This window comes from Triturus cristatus, chromosome 2_2 (genome assembly GCF_964204655.1).
Source record: "Triturus cristatus chromosome 2_2, aTriCri1.1, whole genome shotgun sequence".
Classification (NCBI taxonomy): Eukaryota; Metazoa; Chordata; class Amphibia; order Caudata; family Salamandridae; genus Triturus; species Triturus cristatus.
In genome coordinates this window covers 574,971,521-574,988,238 of record NC_140582.1, presented here as the reverse complement: position 1 = coordinate 574,988,238, position 16,718 = coordinate 574,971,521, and the positions used below count along the sequence as shown (strand labels likewise).

The 16,718-nt window shown below is 45.2% G+C and overlaps 1 protein-coding gene across 1 annotated transcript in view; it reads left to right on the top strand.

Annotated features, from left to right (window-relative positions):
* GASK1B (golgi associated kinase 1B) overlaps window positions 1-16,718 on the top strand; it is a 157,865-nt gene that overhangs the window by 137,442 nt on the left and 3,705 nt on the right. The window contains exon 3 of the mRNA XM_085641725.1: window positions 4,336-4,562. Coding sequence (XP_085497851.1) covers window positions 4,336-4,562 — 227 coding nt within the window. The remainder of the gene's footprint in view (window positions 1-4,335; window positions 4,563-16,718) is intronic.

Genomic DNA, 16,718 nt, shown 5'->3' with positions numbered 1-16,718 from the left:
CCTCTTCAGCCAGGATAGCTTGATTCCAGTGTCATGGAGAGCACGTATGACATTGTTCTGCATTCTGTCCATCAATTGTTGTTTTTGCATTATCCCAAACATGGCATATGTCACAAAGTAGATGATATTATGTTGATGTGGACGAATCTCTCAAGTGTGGATGAACCCCGCAAGGGAAACATATTCCATAATTCCTGCCTGAGTTACTATGAGTGACAGAATAGGGCCCCATTGGTATTGAATTGCTGCTTTTTAAAAAATAGATTTCACGAAATAGGAAATTTTGCGTTTTGCGTCGCTTAGAATAGACATGTTTAGGAACTCACTTGGTTTCTAGTTGTTACAACCACTAACTCCTATTGAACAGGCACCTGGCACACTCTACATTTCATAATGCATATCAACCGCAAGACTACATCCAAATCTTTTAAAACAATTTATTTTCTGAATTTGCACATGCTAAGATAGCCACCTGTGGTAGATGACATGCCAGTACTGTATTTGATTGGCTTGATAGAAGGCCTTGCTTAAAATCACTTTTTCTTCAAATGTTCACACAACTTGATATTTCACCCCTATTTTCTCCAACGAAATATATTAAATCTTTCCAGAGACATCTTAGATTGCGGATACCTGAAATGCACATATATTGTTACATTCTGAAGGGGACCTGTGCAGGGGACAGCACCAACAGCTTACCTGAGACTACTTGGTTATAGAAGGCGAAGAGGCACTCCTCGTGCAAGCCCAATTTTGACATTCTGCGCAAGCTACAGAATTAGTGCACCGTTCTCCACTCAACTCGCGAAAAACCCTTCTGGCTCACCGCAAGTACATTCGAGTGGGTAGGATGCTCAACTGCGGTCTGAGCCTGGTGCCTCGACAATGTCCTGATGGAGAGGACAATGCTCTTTCATATTTTGATTGAAGTGTAATTCTTCTGTCACACTCAGTTTAATGGTGCATTGCTCTTAGATGCTCAGTTTACACTCCTGTTTCTCAGTTGATTTATTCATAGGGCTGCAAGTTGAATCTAGTATAAGAAAACGAAACTCTTTTTCAATGTAAATAATAAGCAACTTGTATGCATTTATTGAATGCATTCTTCACTTGAATGCTGCATATGTGGCCATGCATAGTCTCAAGCACCTGGTTGCTGGCCATTTCGAAAGCCTTGAATACTAGTCATGAACATGTGTATTTTGGAAGAAAAAATACCAGTCATTCCTCAGTAAACTTTGGAGACAGTGGTATTCATATTAAATATTCATTAAAAGTCACAATAATCATTGGGAGGCACCTGCAACCAGCAGGTCCGAAGGCTCCCCGAAAACACAGATGGTTACGTTCTCATACACTTCCAATGGGATGCATCTAAGCATACACAGTCAATAAGTGGCATACCACGGCCAGTTGATTAGGCCAGTGTTTCTTAACCTTTTAACTTCAGCAGACCCCATTGAATCACAGTTGGATGCCTGGGACCCTCAAGCTATTTCTACAATTTGAACTTTAACAATATAATGTTTAAATATGAGAGCTGCTACACACCGATATAAGGCCCAGATTTTATTCACAAATCAAAAGGCAACCATGTGAAATCAGAGCTCCTAGCAGAAGTGGTGAGTAAGAAGTAGTAATTGGATTGACTTTGGCCCTGGACATACAAAGGGCAACTATCGAGCTTGATATGGAGTAAGCCGGAGACCGTGGAGGGTCTTTGTGTCAAAAGGTGACAAAGAAAGTGAATGCTTAAAGGCTTAAAGATCATATTCTCATTTTACCTGAGTACATGCCACCTACTGGGAAGCAGTGCTCTATTTGAGTATTTCAGCTCTGCTGAAATTTGCAGGAATGTCCCATTTACAGCACAAGAAGAGTAGGTGTTTGAGGTCTATAGTTCCTGATCATGTAATGATGTGGAAGGGAGAACACACAGCTTGGAAGGGCCCTTTGGGCATTATACCTGTGTATACATGCCAAGATCACTGGGTGGTTAGAGCGTTAGCTTAGTAAGTATACATAGGCGTATGATTTTGTAGAAATTCATAAGCAATTCAAACATGTTTTTAGTCAGAAGGCGATTTAAATGCATCCATGACTGCGCGCATTCACACATGCTCCATCCTGATCTAGCAATCAACTTCTGACAACATTTGTTTTTTTTAAATGCTTATAATTATTCTTTAAAATATATCTTTATTCATTTTATTATTATACATATCAAGTAGGCATTAATGTTACATGATTCAACTATTCGTTTCAAAGAAAGCACCGCCTTTACACAGTTATTTAGTGTGAAATGCTTATAATTATTGATAAAATATTGGTTACATGTCATATGGGTCTGCGGACCACAAGGGGTGCATTGACCACAAGCTAAGAACCACTAGACTGGTGCAGCAGTTGCTGATCACACGCTAAGTAAACTGTAGCGTGAACATCGTTAGTGGATCTGAAATAAGGCAGTCTGCAATCAGCAGAGCAATGGCACATTTTCCATACATATTTAATAACAAATCATGTAATGGGTATGCTGTCATAATGAGCAAATTTCAGTAGGGTCTATCTCACCCTTGTGTTCTAGGTCACGGGCCTAGTTACGAAAAGAACTGTTCTGTAAAACTGCAACCCCACCTATTTCACAGTTCTTATGCAACCAATGTTCCACCCTAGACTCATCTTATGTCTCTTCTTACACAGGTGTGTGCTGCAAGCAATCAAAGCCACTTGTTCAAATCTTCACCCTTCACCACATAAAACTCCTGCACACTCCCTTGCTCACAGACCTCTAGCTCAGCTAATACCTTATCGCTGTAATGTTCCCTTCCCCAATATCCTTGTCCTGTGGCTTGTCATAGAAGCAAATGTATTCTTTTTGGCCTAAACTACACATGGACCCACTGAATTATACCATCAATCTATTTATATGCAGTGTGTGTGTGTGTTTGTAAACTTAGTTAACCCCCCATTAGAATCATGCTAGATCAATACAAGTGTTCTTAGCATTTTTATATCCAAGTTTCTTTAAAGAACCAATCTTACACAGTAACTGCAGTTTTCTAGGCCAAAACAGCTCCAGTAAGGAATCAAAATCAGCTGAGTATCTGTCTAAGGTGGTCAAACATTTAATAACTGTAATTTCTGCAGCTCAGAAATACAGCTGGAAGTCTGGCCTTGCAAGGCCTTATTGTAGCAATGCCATGTTTTAAAATTTGGAGCACCTATTTCCTCAAAGAAATATAAGCATACAAACGTATATCTTTCTAAAAAAGAGTTGGAATATTAGTAGTCTGGAGTACATGGGAAGCATAGGTAAAGGAATAATTTTGATAAAATTCACTCTTCTAACCATCTAAATGGGAAGATTCTGTTTTTTATCCAGCAGTGATTTACCTTCTGAACAAATAGCCTTGACATTAAAGACAAAATCTTCTTCTAATTTACAAGGTGTCTTAATTCCAAGATATCTAACCTTCTTCACTGGTAGTAAGTCCAATACGTTCACCTTTGCCGTCGGACTCCGCTACCCCCCCCCCCCCACACCCGGCCCCGCCCCGGCTCACCGCCTCACAGCGTTACCTCTGTGAGCCTCTACTGCATGATCAATACAAATAAATAAGGCACAATAAGTTATAGAGTGTAAACCCTTCTTCAGCTCGATAAGACCTTTTCCTGATTAAAGCACTCCTTGCTTTTTAAGCATATTATGTTATCGCTAATAGAAAAGGCAATTTGTTTTAAAACCCGCGCTGTCTTAAGATAACAAGTATAGAAAAGTTTGCCCTGCAAGCACTCTTGCAATACAGTCATAGCTTTGAGTCCTTTTTATATGGCCACGGTTTGTCTCCTGCTACTCAACACATTAAATTATTCTGCACCCCCAGTTAGATCCTGTTAATTATTCAGGAACAGGTTCAGAAAAGTTCCAGGATCAATTCCTTAGTTAGACACTCGCACACTCTATTAGTGTCATGCTTCATCATCGAGTCAATTGTTTCCTGCTAACCACAAAGCTCTCTCTTACGATACATGCTTTCCATTTTTCAGGTGTGTGTCTTTTTCTTAATCTAACTTAATTTATTTGCATTCATCTATATTGGAATCATGCTTTCCTTTTACTGGCAGGCACTCCTCACAGTCTGTCACTCTCTGCTGTGGTAGATTGGCTATTTCCATACTGCGGCATATGTGAAGTTTCACACAACTACCGAAGGTACCGAGCAGTGCACCAGTCTTTGTAAAATAGTGTAGAATTTACAAAATGGTCATATATGTCAGTTAGAATGCAGTTAATCATCTTATATTTCCTTTTATCCTTCCCTCTGCTCCCAGGTGTACAGTCGGCTGGATAGATACTGCTGCGGCTTCACACCCCGCAAAGAAGATTCTTGTGTGCAGCAAGGACTTGAAAAGAAATGTGAAGACTATGGATCTGCTGCCCTAGCTCACATTGTTCAGAGAAAACAGGACCGAAGACATTTAGTCTGGATTAACAACAAGGGCTTCTTTGACAGGAGTGAAGATAATCTGGATTTCAAATTACTAGAGGGAATACAAGAGTAAGTACAATTACCACATTTTTTATCATATGGCTCATTAAAGTTATGTCTTAGGTTTGAAACTGAAGCAGTGTTTTATTATGCTTTGAAACAAAACTAAAATCCCCTGGCTTTCAAATTATTTTACAAATAAAGTCAGTTATTTATCTCGGAATTTGAAAGCAAGGATTCAGCTGCTTGAATGGAGAAGTAAATACAATCTGTGTGTACTCTGTGAGTGAAGCTGCAGGAATGTACTTTTGTGAGGGTCCATCTTTTCGGTGGTGTACACCCATGTTTCTAATCTCTCAGTGACCTGTTTTTGCAGCTCAACTGAGAATTTGCCCTGTGATTTTTTGACCTTATGCAAAATGTGATGCAGTGCGTGCAACCAATTTCGTTTTATTTATTTAAATGTGTACTTACCTCCGTTCATCCATATTCCGGTGTTTACATTTCCCCACTCTGCCCCTCCCCCGCCCCGCCTCACTGCCCCACCAAACTCCCTCCACGGACCGCTACTGTCAGGCAGTGTTTCTCACAGTCAAGACCCCTAGTAACAGCCTGGCATGCTGCAATCATGTGCTCCTTACTCATGGGACACTAGAGAATAGCAGGTGTGCATGCCTGTTTAGCATGTTAATGCATTAAATCAAGACCTGGAGGATTTGTGATTGTTTGTTAAATGTTGCCACAGGGATGCTGATAATGGAATAAACATGGTAGGAAGCAAGGAGAGTGGATAGATTCTTATGGAGTGTCCTTGGGTATTCAGAACCTGGGGTGACATGCCTGTAGCCACAATAGGAGCACGTTGAGAGAACTGCTCAAGTAGTGCATAATCAGAACCAGCCTGAATGCATCAGATGCGCCTGACACCATAGTACAGGTGAGGCCAGCCATGTAGGTGCTAGAATGTGGAGGTGTCAGGACTTTGTGGAAATGACCGAGGCAAACTGATTTTCAAAAATAGCCACCATTAATACTCATTTTAAGATTGATTACCCAAAAAAGTATTTCATGAAATCTTTCCATTGTAATGGGATATACCAGTTTTGAATAATATATTGTTGGCAAATGCTGTGATCATGGAAACAAGATCTCTGTAACAGAAGAGTACATTTCACTACTGCTGATAGAGTTTATGAAAGGAAGAGGCATACACTACATAACAGCACATGATGTTCAACATCTGACCAGCAACATGTGAAACCAAGCTTGAATCCAAGTGATATATCTCAGTGGACCAACATGCCCACTACAGAAAATTGAGTGTTGTCTCCAGGGCACACATTTGAATACCTCAACCTTTTATCCTTCACTGGTTTAAAACATGTTCAATATTAGGTCGTCGATACAAACAAAAAATCCTTCAGTTAAGTAACAAAAGATTATTCCTTTTGCTGTGTGTGCCATTAAGACTTCATATTTGTATTCTTTTTTTTTTCAGCGACATATTCACACGCAGGGCATTGGTGAAAGGGCTTATGGGAAACTACCTAATGTAATTTGAATGTGGGCTTTCCAACGCAGGCACCCTTGCACCAGAGTGCAAGGATGTCTGCGTGTAGGGGAAGATTGTTTATGTGTAGGAAGGTGTCCATTCCTGCACATAAACAATCCTAGAAATGCCATTCTGTCACTTTCATGCGTGCTGCTTCATGCTTCAGAATGGCATTTTTAAAAAAGTTTCTTTATGTACAGGAAGGGACATCTTCCTGACCAAGTGGCTTAATGCTGCCTTGTACATAAGGCACAGCCCCTATCGCCAACACAACGTCACTATAGGTGAAGTTGTGATGGAAACTGGGGCTTGTACATATGCCCCACTTAGTTTCAAGTAGATATTTTCAGGTTTGCAAACCAGAACTAAGATGCCGGTATTTTGTTATGAATAGCAAAGGTTTGGGCTTTTCAATAGCATGGTGATGCTACCTAGAGTTGTAAAGAGTAAAACACTGCAGGGGTAGAAGATGTTATTTAAGGAAAATCAATGTCAAACCTAGGCTGCATTTATGGTAGACTGGTTCAAGGGAGACAGATTATAGATTGCAAACCAGTATGCACATTTTTGCCAAATGTTAATATTTCAAGTGTACATAAAAATTATATAGTAGACCTAAAACCAGAAATTATTTAGAGACAAGGGCTACTTGCAGTTACACTTCAGAGGTCTTGGTTGCAGGGCAGTGGCCATGCTCTACAGGTTCTGGCCACAGAGTATGTCCTTAGACCCTGAATCTGCAGCTATATTCTGTGCATTTCCTACATGGCATTCTCTTTGCTCAGTGTTGACAATGGATGATGACAGGCAATTTATTTTGGACCTGTAGGACATGACTTGAAATATTCCTGGCACTGTGACTGGGCACTGGCAAGGCAGACATCTATACCATCTGCCCAATCAATACCCACAAAGCATGCCTGAAAGGTTGAAAGCATGGGGTTGATCATAACAATAGCATGTTTCCAATACTAACTGGGCATTGCCGGAAGGTATATCCTCTGGAGTCTGAGAATAGGGGCACTTGGCACAGGGTATGGCCAACTGCCAAGCAGCATGGGTACTGTGGCATGAGATTGAGCCAATGTCCTTTGCCTGCTGCATGCAAGGTTTATCTGAAAGCCATGCTTAACAACTTTAATGGGCATACATACTAACTACACGACATTGACATTTGTTTTTTTTCCAGAAAACTTAACAGTGATTAATGTGTCCAAAGTCTACACTTACGCACCATAATGTGGCGAATAAGCTCTCCTGTAGTTAAGCAACCCCATCAGGGCTTGTAACTTCCATAATATATTCATAGGTTGTAACGTAGCATATTTTCCTGTAGGAAAAGAGCTGTGATAAATATCCTGTTCTGTCCGTGCTAGGTATCTCCCTTCTGGAACTACAATATGCTCGTTGTATAGACACAAGCGGCAAATATAGAATGCACAGTTATTAATATTGTTATGTTGGCAACATGAAAATTAAACTTGCTTAAATATATTCAGTATTTAATCTGAGTTTAATTTTCTGTTCCAAATAATTATTGCTAAATTGAAAACAAGGTTTCTTGAAAACTGATAAGTGCATTTCTCGTTTATTGTTACTATTATTATTATCATACCATTGTATTTCCACCCTATACAAGTTCCTGCAGCATGAGTACTAGGGACAAGGCATAGCCTTTGTCCTTGTCAGTTCCCATTACTCTCTAGCCAGATCCTTTCTTCTGTGCAACTATGAGTAGTAGTCACAGTGTGTGGTATATGAACATGCCCTTTGCCTAGTAACCAAAGGCCATGGTCATGGGGTATGCTCAATGTATTGAGTCCAAATGAGCCACACAGCATGCCCTGTGCCCAGTAGCTATGGGGTATATACTCTGGTCATATTCTGTGGTTTCTGAAAACATAGGTCTGCGGTAACCAAGTGTACTGTGGCTACAAGTCTCGTCCTCAGTATCCCATACATCTAGTAAGTAGGGTGGCAATTGAAATGCATGGCAATCCTGCATCCATGCACTGTGTGTGATTCATAAATGAGCTAAGTGGAGAACATGACTGCTAATCTACGACCAACCATTTTCTGATCTAAATGGTATCCAAAGATATGGCTTGATACTAAACCATAACTACCACATTTTTGTCAGTTCAATTAGTTGTTGGATATCAACCATAATCTCTATTTAAGTGTTTTTTCCTGATTCTATTTTCCCGTACCTGTAAGATTTTTTGTAAATTTAGTTAATATGTGATATTTGTTCAGAACCAAAATGTTCCTTTGATAAAGATGTGAATATATGTCTTTATGTTGCATGTATCTATGTAATAGTATTCATATTGCACACACAGTGCAATGGAACACTGTACTGGGCATGAGTAGGTTGTGCCTATGAACTAGGAAAGTATTGTTTTTCATCCTCACTGCAGGATAGTGACCCTTTTTTTACCACCACTTTTTGCCAGAGTTTTTTGCTGGTTTACGGACTCTACACACTAGGACACTGCTGTCCAGTACCCAGTGTATGTGCTCTGACCTAAAAGCATGTCAAATCGGTAGATACCTAATTGGGATATTCAACTTACCAATACGTCTCTAGTATATGGTACAGACTGTGCCCAGAGCATGGAAATGTAATGTCATTAGCGGACTGCAGCACATATTGTGCCACATTTAAAATGACAATGCAAAGATGTCTACAGGTCTGCCATCTGTAACCTTGCTATGCAGGTTTAAAACTGCTTGTTCGACCTGTCAAACTAACCCCTTTTGACAGACCTAAACCCTCTGTTTGAATAATAATAAGTCATCCTAAATAGTCTTTAAATGTCCATAAGGCAGGGTGCATGACATATAAAAGTAGGGCATGTAAAGTTAAAGGTTAAACATGTCCTTACAGTGACAATGCTCTAAAAGTATTTTTCATTTTAGCAGGGTTAGCCTTGCAATACTTTATTAAAGTTAATAAAATTATTTCTGTATAGGAACCAGTTAAAAGGGTAATTTAGGGACTTTTTAAAATATGAATTACAAATCCAATTCATTGGTATAGTCGGATTAGTAATAAATATTTTACAAACAATATTTTTTTTAAGTTGCCTTTAGGCTCTAGAAGCCCCAGGTCCAGTTGTCACCAAGCAGCTGAATAGCGGCTTGATTAGGTGTGAATTGGTCCCTAGAGCTGAAACACAGGCCTTAGATGTGTGGAGAAGTTGACCGTCCCCTGACAGGAAGGCCTGTGGGTGCCCAGCCGCTTGCATATCTCTAAAGGAAGTCTACCCTGTTATTGGCAGATGCAGATCACGCCTGGGCCTGCTCCCTTTTGCCTCTCTAGTCAGCCAGGTTCTGATCTCAGTGGGAGTGGATATGCTCTTGGAACTATCTACATGAGAGAGTTTTCTCATATCCCTGGCAACACCTCTATGGTGAGCATAAAAGCTCTGCACAGGGAAGGAAAGTTCTGTTATGTTGGATTTAGGTAGAGAGGGGTACTGTTGGATTGTTTGCAGTAGTGAACACAGGAACTGCTGCAGAAATGTGTAGGGTTACCCCAGTGAACTTTTCCCCTGTTGGTTAGGGAGGGGCCAGGAGTCACCCCCACCCACAGGCTAGTTCCAGGTATTAATGTGGCACCCCTGTGTACCTTCGTCAGAACACTATTGGACCTGTGGAAGACAGATGAAGGACTGCACCTGCTTTTGAGACCTGTGAGGAGAACACTAAGGGCGGGTCCTGCTTCAAATTGTACCCAGAACAAAGTAGACTCCAAGGGTCAAGGCTCTGTTAAGCCACAAAGGCACAAAAGCTGCAAGAAGATCACTTTACTGTTATAGCCCAGCTGACCAGTTTCAACTGGACCTGCCCTGGGCACTGCTGGTGGCTTTGGTTAAATTAACTCCTGACCTCCAGGTGCTGTTCCTGAGGTCCTGGAATCCTTGGCTGGTGTCAGAGTTTTATCCTCTTGCCCCAACTGTAAAAGCTTAAACTTAGAAACTGTATGACAACTTACTGCTTGTAGAACCAACAGAAACTTGGGTCGCTGTAGAAGCCACAGCCATGGATGTAGAATCACTAGTCAACCTTAACTTGCTGGTGTTGAAAAACGAGGCAGTATTTGTGAGGCCTGCACAAATAACATGTCACATTAGTCCTTCACTGGGAACCAAACACCCTAGTGTAGCGCCTGACTCTCAGAGGGTAGCGTTGCAGAGCCGTCTAAGTCTTACTCTAGGGAGGTGGTGTGGGCTAGTAGTATTCGCCATTACAGGTACAGAGTAGGTCGCACACTGCTCGTCATACTAGCAAATAGCCCCATAGAACTCTGGATACTGTAGTGGCAGCGGAGAGTACGCCTATGCCACGAGTGTAAAAAATAATGCCATCCCTGGACACGTGTTTCGAGGTAATTGCCTCTCGTCAGCAGGGAGCAGGTAGGTGTGAGGGGTGCCCAGGGATGGCATTATAGTGACATACTCGTGGCATAGGCGTACTCACCGTTGCTACTACATTATCCAGAGTTCTATGGGGCTATTTGCTGGTATGACGAGCAGTGTGCGACCTACTTTGTTTATGTATTTAAGCTCCCTCGAGCGATTTGGGCTGACGAGCCTTGGTTCCGCACCTGCGCGCCGTGAGAGGTATTTTACCTTTAATATTTTGGCAGTCTACTTGGCACCCCACATACCTACCTGCTCCCTGCTGACGAGAGGCAATTACCTCGAAACACGTGTCCAGGGATGGCATTATAGTGACATACTCGTGGCATAGGCGTACTCACCGTTGCTACTACATTATCCAGAGTTCTATGGGGCTATTTGCTGGTATGACGAGCAGTGTGCGACCTACTTTGTTTATGTATTTAAGCTCCCTCGAGCGATTTGGGCTGACGAGCCTTGGTTCCGCACCTGCGCGCCGTGAGAGGTATTTTACCTTTAATATTTTGGCAGTCTACTTGGCACCCCACATACCTACCTGCTCCCTGCTGACGAGAGGCAATTACCTCGAAACACGTGTCCAGGGATGGCATTATAGTGACATACTCGTGGCATAGGCGTACTCACCGTTGCTACTACATTATCCAGAGTTCTATGGGGCTATTTGCTGGTATGACGAGCAGTGTGCGACCTACTTTGTTTATGTTTTCGCCATTACAGGTGCACAGAAATAACACTCAATAATTGATTGTCTAGTCTGTACTTTGCTTTATAAAAGTAAGAGTACATTTATTATACACACACACTACTCAATACTATGCACCAATTTACAAACATACATAAGCTGATGGAATTACTTTGTGACATTGCATAATATCTCCACCACTCCTGCAGGGGGTTGGGGTCCAGTACCACCACTCCCATGTATGCAAATCATCTTGCCCCCTAATGCAGTTTGTTGAACATAACGTGGAGCGGGGGCCATGCGCACAGGCACCATCCCAGTGGCGACTCACCCCATTATCTCACCAAGCATTTAAACTAGGCACACCTGCCTGGGGACACATAACCCTGACTGAGCATCTCATACTGACCATACAGTATACACCTGTACATCTTAGGGGCTAACAGTCTGGGTTGTTCTTCACCTAATGCAGCGGCAAGAATACATTTTTAGGCATCCCTTTAAATCAGGTACTTATCATAGCTGATAACCGTTGTAATGCATTGCAATTAAAGCCCCTAAAAGGCATCACAGTTGAAATCACAGGTTTAAGCATATACAGCCGGACACCCTATCAGGAATGTCCCGCAACTTAACCCCTCATTGCTTTTGATTTCGCATTACACATGGGACCTTCAGTCCCTCAATAGAAAGAACATTAGTAAATGCACTTCTTGTGTAAATACACCTCTTCACCTCCAAGAGATGCCCTTCTCCAGACATCCCCCAACTCAGCCCTTCACTCCTTGAGGCAATACCTAATGCACCCCCAGCTGCAGTACAAAAGTTCAAGCCATGGGAAGCTGATGACGCCTGGCTGAGTCCTTGAGGGGTTATTTCTATGAAGTCCCCTGAGACTTAGGGAGGGACTTTCCATTTTCATGGTGGGGGAGACTGCGTTGCTCCTGCAGCTCCCCCTGCACCTTTGCACTCCCTTGGCGGTGACCCCGTCCTCCTGGGACCACCACAAACCATGCAAACGCTGCTTTCCCTTGCAGGCCAATACAGGCCTGCAAGGCACTATGGGGCGCTTCTGCCATTTCCATGAATATTAGAACAGTGGCTACCCCGCTGCTCCATAGAGAGCCATGCTGACATTCTTCCTGGCAGCCTCGCGCCGCGTTCAGACCACGGTGGGGGGCCCGTTCCCACCCGGACCCCAGGTGAGTGTTGGCAACACTAGGAGCCCACCCTTGGCTGCTCTGGCTGGTTGTCGGGGGCCCGGTCCCACCTGGGCCCCTGGCAACTCCTATTCCATTTCGGGTCCCTCCTGGGACCCCCGCATGGTCTCCATGTTAGAGGACAGCCCGGGGAGCCCACCCCCGCGTCCCCCGCCGGCTCCCCACCCAGCCAGCACCCTCGTGTGCTGCCATGGGAGCCGGCACTGCAGTTCTGGTTTGCCCGCTCCGGCGGGCAGACGCGAAGACACCCGCCGGCCCGGCCGGTTCTCGGGGGAGTGCGGAGTGAAGACTCCCCCGGCCTCCTCCTTCTCTTCGGGGCCCGGAGATGGGGTCCCGGGCCTCCGGACGTCCCGGGTCTCCTGAGTCTTCGGGGGCCAGGGTGGGCTCCTGGCACCCCGATGGGGGCCATTTTCATGACTGGTCTTCACCCTCTTCGGGGCCCGGAGTTGTGGTCCCGGGCCCCTGGTCAGTCTTCATGGAGAGTGCGATGGCACTCCCCGGCTGTCTCTTCTCCCGCGATGGGGGTGCGCAATGGCACCCCCCCTCCTCCACACCACCAGCACCGGGGGCCGGAGTTGGTGATCCCGGACCCCCACGATCTTTTCGAAGGGGTGTGATGGCGCTTCCCCTCCTCCAGTGGCTTCAGGGGCCAGGGTGGGCTCCTGACACCCTGGTTGGGATATGTTCATGGGGTGCGCATTGCGCTCCCGGACTTCCTCTTCTTGGGGGCAGCCCCTGGGACCTGACCCACCCCAAGGGCACATTTTGGACCGGCGGCGGAGCCCCACGCACTTCGTTGTCGGTCCCTGCAGAGGTCAAAGGTCGCTTACCTTCTGGGGGGCGTATCTTGGACCCCAGGCACCCAATCGGCTCCATTCTGGCCTCTTGTTGCTCCTGGTGGCACTCCCCAGCCACTGGGAGCACTTTCCTTCGCCCTCTGGATCTCCAAGAGAGTGAATGCAGCAGGGAGTGGTTTTCACAGGCTCTCTGCACCAGCCTTTCACCTGGCTCTTCTCCTGGGCCTCTCTTCTCCTTGCACAGAGGCCCAGCCTTCAGCTCACTAGTCCTGGTCTCCCCTTTTGGTGCAAGGCAGGGTCCTGGGCCAGTCTGGAGGTTCTTCCTTCCAGCTGCCCATAGTGCCAGGGTCCAGCACCAGTCGTCCTCAGTAGACCACACCCCAGAGAGAGCTCTTCTTCCTGTGCAAACTCTTTTAAAGAATTGGGGAGGAGGCTGGCAGGAAGTCTCTGTTTGCCCTATCACACAGCGACACATCGCTTCTCTGCCCCTGCTCCCTCCTTCTTGACCAGGCCTCTATAGGGTTTGTTCAAAATGGCGGTGTCCAGGGGATTCATACCAGATGGTCTCTGAAAGCTCCTTCCCCCCTCGCTGCCTTCTCTCCAGAGCAGCTTGGTGCCTGGCACCAGGTGTCAGCTGCTGATGGATGAACCTGTAGCTCCACCCATCCACTCTTCTTGGAGTGGAGGCCCTCGCCCTTGGAATGCTTGTTGTGCAGGGCTGGACCTCTGAGGCTTCAGCTAGGCCCTGGTTATGAGCTGACTCAGAGAAATATGTCATTTCTGGATGACCCAAAAGCAGTACAAATATGACTTTGGACTCTGCAGAATTCTTCTTCTCACATATGTTACAGTGGACTTTGGTGTGTGTCTGGAATTTGTAGGCCCTAGGAAAGTTATACTAGCCCATGTGCTCCCCATCCTCATAGGAGAATAATGGAATAAACAGTAAAGCACACTGACTTTCCCTCAAGTGTTTCTTCCCTTTGTAGAAAGCCTATTCCATGTCACCACCCAGTTCTGCATAAGTCCTGCCACACCATTCACTTTGTAGCTGCTCCTGGGCTGCTCACGCCAGCAATCTCCCCTGCGCATCCCTTACACATGTGCACACGCATGTACACACGTGTCTGCATGTAACCTAGCCGAGTGCCCCTTACTCTAGCTGCAGCGCAGTAGCATACTCGCGCCAGGGGGACACCGGTAAAATACACATGCAGTCCCGTTCAACATGAGTTCAATGTAGGTGAGTCCCAACTTATGAGGCTCTCCCACAGGTAAAGCTCAACAAATAGGTGTTCAAAAAGCAAAAAATGTGGGCGGCTCAGATGGTGTTAGAACTGGGGGTCTCTAGTTGGCAGAGGTAGGTACCATTGACCAAGTAGGCACCCTTGGTTCTAGTCAGGGTAGGGGGGTTACACTCCTAAATAACCCCTGCTCACCCCCTGGGTAGCTTGGCACGAGCAGGCAGGCTTATCTCAGAGGCAGTGTGTAAAGCATTTGTGAACACATACAGTTATACAGTGAAAACACCACAGATGGACTCCACACAGGTTTTATAAAAATAAGTATTCTTTATATAAACTTAACAGAAGATCCAAATGACAAAAATCCACAATACTGTAATCAAAAAATGGACTTAAAGATGGTTGAAATAGCCTAGTTCAAGTTGATGATAAATGCGACACGTTTCTCACAAAGTACCTAAAATGCGTAACGCAAAACAAACAAAAGGTTCGCAGGGAGGGTGATGCGTCGGGTCCTTGCTTCGGGGGAGGCGATGCGTCTGTTCCTCAGTGCTTGCGCAAGGTAGGCGATGCGTCTGTTCCTTACCAGAGAGGAGGTGATGCGTCGATCTCTTACTGCTTTCCGGTTACGATGCGACAAGATTGCGCCTTGATGCGATACGATGATTCGGTGCGATGCGACAAGAAGCGACAAGATGCGATGTGACGACATGAAGACAATGCATGCACGCCCGACAGCCATGTGGCGAACTCTGTAACTTCGGAGCTTCTCCAGTGATGCGATGGTGACCCTTGCGGTGGTGACACGCTTCTTCGGTGATGCGACGATCAGCATATGCGGTTGAGACACGCTTCTCCGGTGATGCAACAACAGCCCTTGCGGTGGCGACACGCTTCTCCGGTGATGCGACGACCAGCAGCTGCAACGGAGACACGCTTCTTCAGTGATGCGACGGCGACCTCTGCGGCGGCGACACGCTTTTCCGGTGATGTAACGGTGACAGCTGCGGCGGCAACACGCTTCTTCGCGTTGAGTCACGCTTCCAGCTCCCAACAACACGCACGTTTCTGCAGACAGAATCGCCGGCAAGGGAATTCAGGGGGGAGTTGGTGGTGAAGTCTTGTATCCCTGAGACTTCAGCAGGAGGCAAGCACAATTCAAGCCCTTGGAGATTCTTTTTCAAGATGATGAAAATTTCAATAAAAGTCTTTCCCCTTTCCTTGGCAATAAAGAAACCACTGCAGGCCAACCCGAGAAAATAGCACACTGGCACAGGGGCAGTCAACTCCTTCAGCTTCTCTGGTTCTTCTCCTTGGCAAAGGTCCGTATTGATTCCCAGAAGTGATCTAAAGTCTTGGGTTCTGGGCCCCAATATTAATACTAGTAAATCCTTTGTCCTCTTTAGGAAGAGGGTGCCTGTACCTAGCCAAAAACAGTTCTGTGCAGCTTCCTGGCAGGAGGTGGAGACAGCATTGTTGAAAGCAGACCCGGCCCAGGTGGCTGAAAGGAAATCTCCTCCCTCTACTCTCTATTCTATGAAGGCTGGGGGCACTGAAAGAAAATTGCCGCCCCCTCTACTCTCTATGCTGCCAAGGTCCTATTCAGCCCAGCCCTGGCCCTTCAGACTGCTGGAGCCCAAGCCCTCCTGTCACTCACAAACCAGACATGCAATACACAACCTAGCAGCGGCAGGCTGGATGGTTAGGCAAGAAAATACCTACTTTCCAAAAGTGGTATTTTGAAACACAAAAGGTAACAAACAACTTCACTCAAAGATGTATTTTATCATTCTGAGTTCAGGCATACTAAATTTGTTTTTCTATCATGTTCCCTGCGTCAATTAGGATTATAAGATGTTATAATCAAACTGCCCAGTCTGTCCTATGGGGACAGGTAGCCTTACAATAGGTGAAAAACGTAATTGGCTGTAATTCACTATCAGGACATGCCACACACACCAGGGCATGTCCTACCTTTCACGTACAATGTACCCTGCCCTAGGGCCTACCTTAGGGGTGTCTGATATGAAGAAAAGGGAAGGTTTAGGGACTACTTGGGTGTACTTACCAAGTCAATATGGCAGTACTGGACTGCACACAAGCTCTGCAATGGCAGGCCTGAGCCACGCTTTACAAGCTGCTTCTGTGGGTGGCACAACCAGTGCTGCGAGCACACTAGCAGCATTTGATTTACAGGCCCTGGGCACACGTGGTGCACTGTACTAGGGTCCGACAAGTAAATCAAATAAGCCAATTATGGAGTCACTAATCCATTACATCAATTTAACATAGGGAGCACTTGC